A 3,019-nucleotide genomic window follows, 5' to 3' on the forward strand; every position below is an offset into this window, starting at 1 on the left:
TTTAAAAGTTCATGTGCCAAGGCATGTGACAGCTATTCCACAAGGTTCTAGCCTCAGTTAAAAAAAAAAAAAAAGAGCATGAAGTGTCCAATTCAAGGTAACTTACAGTTTCACAAGATTTAGCAACCGTGTTATTGGCAACAAAGCAGGCAAAAATCCCTCTCTAATCTAAACATGCTAATGCATACAAAAAAGGCCTGCAAACTGCTTTATTTGCACTATGTGAGACCCAACAGAATTTTGGGGGATACCTTTTACTGGATCAATTGTATAATTGGAAAAGAAACCTGTGGGCACAATGTAACTTTCTTCAGGACCCTAGGACTTTTTACTCCATTTAAGCAGGTCAATTACAGAAACTCTTTTCTGTGGCAAACACTAGGGAATGTCAACATCGCTTTCAGCAGGGTAAGAAAAGCTCACTGGTGCCATGAGTATACTGGTTCAGGTACCCAAGGTAACTTGTTTAACACTAAGTTAGGTATCTCTACACTACACAGCAGCTGGCAGGGTACATATAGCTACTGTCTAGGGGAAAAAAAGTGCCAAGACCAGAGCTTCCTATCAACCACAGCAGAACATGCATGGCATTGATACTGGTGAGGTACCCATGCTCAATCACTGACTTTTCCACCAAAAATGCACAGTTCAGGGCTGGCCAATCTTCCTCACCCTTCTAATCACATACCAAAATCCTAACACATTCAAGAGCAGGACATAAAAAAAAACTTGTCAAAAATGGCATGCCCCAGAGTTAATGATCTTCACACAATGCCCTAGCTTGAATAATAACTAACTGTCAAATGACTTAGTCAAATATGGAAAACAAACAACTGGGGGGAGAAAGGTTTATATTTAGTTTTTTCTCTTTCTTTAGGAGTAGTTTTTAGGATAAACTGATATGCACTGCCTGCAGATCCTAAGCTGTAGTTTGTACACCCCTAATATAGTAATTTAAGAGGTGGCTGAAAAATTACTGGACAGTAACATATACACTTTCAATCTGAGGCTTAGGGGTACAGACAGAGGTAATGTTTGAGATGCTTCAATTCTCTTTGAAGGGCAAGCCAAATAGGCATGTACTTCTTTTAATGTACTAAAAAATGGTGGAACCCTCAATAGTACTTGTTTCCAACAAGATTATTTCTATAAGCTCTTCCTACTACAGTGGCATGCTCTGCAGAGCACGACAGGAGATGCCTGGGTCCTCCATCTTCCCACAGTGCTCTACAAGGCACTGTGACAATGAGCACTTTCTTGAGGATCTTCCCCCCTGCCTCCCTCCCCCACACACACACACACCAGACTCAAGAAGCCTCATGCCCCCCCATCCTCCTCTAAATAGGAATTCTGCTTTCCAGAAATCAGTGTATATTGTTTTGTTAGAATTTTTCTGCATGTGAAAACAATGAAGTTAAAATAGCCAGGAGAGACATAATACTTACAATTCTGTAACATCCTCTAATACCATGTCTGAAGTCTAGGATCAAGGAATAAAACTACAGAAAAACCTCAGTTTAATAGCTTTATTTTATTTTCATCTCATAACAAAAGCCATGCCTTTTTTATTTCCAACTTCAAGTAGCATATTTGTCAGTGCAAAAATGTTTGGAGGTTGGAAAGAACTTAAATACATGTAAAGGCATTGAAGAGGCGTAAGCACAAAAATTGATACCCTGAAAATGTTTCATGTAAAGGATACTGACAAAGTCATCAAATCCTAGGAGCGTGCCAACAATTTCTTTATCGCTCTTCATCACAATGTGAATACGTGAGCCAATACATTTGTCCACAAGCTCTGCAAATTTAAAAGCATTTGTCATCACACAGAATAAATGGACATCTATTTTTAATGTGCACCTTTTAAAGAATGTGAGGATAAACAAGTGCACGTTCAAACAGAATGCCAGAAACACTGACAGACCAATACATATAAAAATAGCTTTTGTTTGGATATCCACTGTTATACATACACATACAACACAAGGGCATACTGAACACTATATAACCCTAGTGAGCCCACTTTGGATTGAAGTTTTAGTAATATTACTATTAATGATAATCAATTTCAACAGTACCCAACATGCTAGGCACTTTCCACACTTTCCAGATCCAGCTAGATAGAAATCTAAATAACAATTTACATACGGTTTATGTTTACATTTAATCTTTACATTTTTTTCTACATCCTATTAACTAGTGGTGCTCAATCACCAGCCCATGAGGTAATGTCATCTGGCACATAATTTGCACAGGCCCCAAAATTTGGAGCAGTGGCAGTGTTAGCAGCCCCTTTCCTGCTGCCAAGGTTCCAGACCTGGGAAAAGCCCAGCAAGCGGGATGCTGTGACTCTGTGTGCAGGGCTGAGCCTGCGCACAGCTACATTAGGCATGTGGAGTTGGGCAGCCCACGGCCAGAGCGGGTGGGTAGACAGGGGTCAGGCTGGTGTGCAGCCAGTCTGAAATAACCACCCCACGCAGCATCCCGCCTGGGAGCCCCAAAGGTTGAGCAGTGCTGCCATTAACAAAAATAGATAAGTTAAATATTTATGTTCTTAAAAGGTATAATCCACATTTTAAAAAACCTTAGAATAATCCAAATTTTTTAAAATCTTTGGGACAGCAGAATTTTAGCTAGGGAAGAACAGGATGATTTGGGAGCTCTGTTTTTTCCTCCTGCCTCTGTAAGAGAAGCGGATGGGACAGAACCTTTGATGGGCCAAAACGCCTTTGGACAGGCATCTTCCAGAGGGGAGCCGCATCCTTACGTGGCCCCCCCTATGCGTTACCTATACTGCACAACTCACGGGTTAAGTGTGCAATAAGTGGCCTGGCCACTAGTGCAGAGTAATGAGCACAGCCTAAAAAGTGACCAGGCAGCTGCAGAGAGAGCCAACGGGCTGCTGAGGTAGCACTTCCACACATGCAACAACCCTGCGGCCGATCCAGTCACGGCCACAGAGTCCCCACCCCGCCCTCCTGCGACATCGCCCCTCCCCCGCGTCACGTGACCCCCCCCC

General features: G+C 42.2%; 1 protein-coding gene across 1 annotated transcript in view; it reads right to left on the minus strand.

Annotated features, from left to right (window-relative positions):
- Nucleotides 1–3,019, minus strand: part of LSM5 (LSM5 homolog, U6 small nuclear RNA and mRNA degradation associated) — a 15,464-nt gene that overhangs the window by 7,341 nt on the left and 5,104 nt on the right. The window contains exons 2-3 of the mRNA XM_019509009.1: nt 1,703–1,798; nt 1,446–1,473 (exon numbers count right to left, since the gene is read on the minus strand). Coding sequence (XP_019364554.1) covers nt 1,446–1,473; nt 1,703–1,798 — 124 coding nt within the window. The remainder of the gene's footprint in view (nt 1–1,445; nt 1,474–1,702; nt 1,799–3,019) is intronic.

The sequence above is a fragment of the Gavialis gangeticus genome, unplaced genomic scaffold (assembly GCF_001723915.1).
Source record: "Gavialis gangeticus isolate Ggan-Ray unplaced genomic scaffold, GavGan_comp1, whole genome shotgun sequence".
NCBI classification, from domain to species: domain Eukaryota; kingdom Metazoa; phylum Chordata; order Crocodylia; family Gavialidae; genus Gavialis; species Gavialis gangeticus.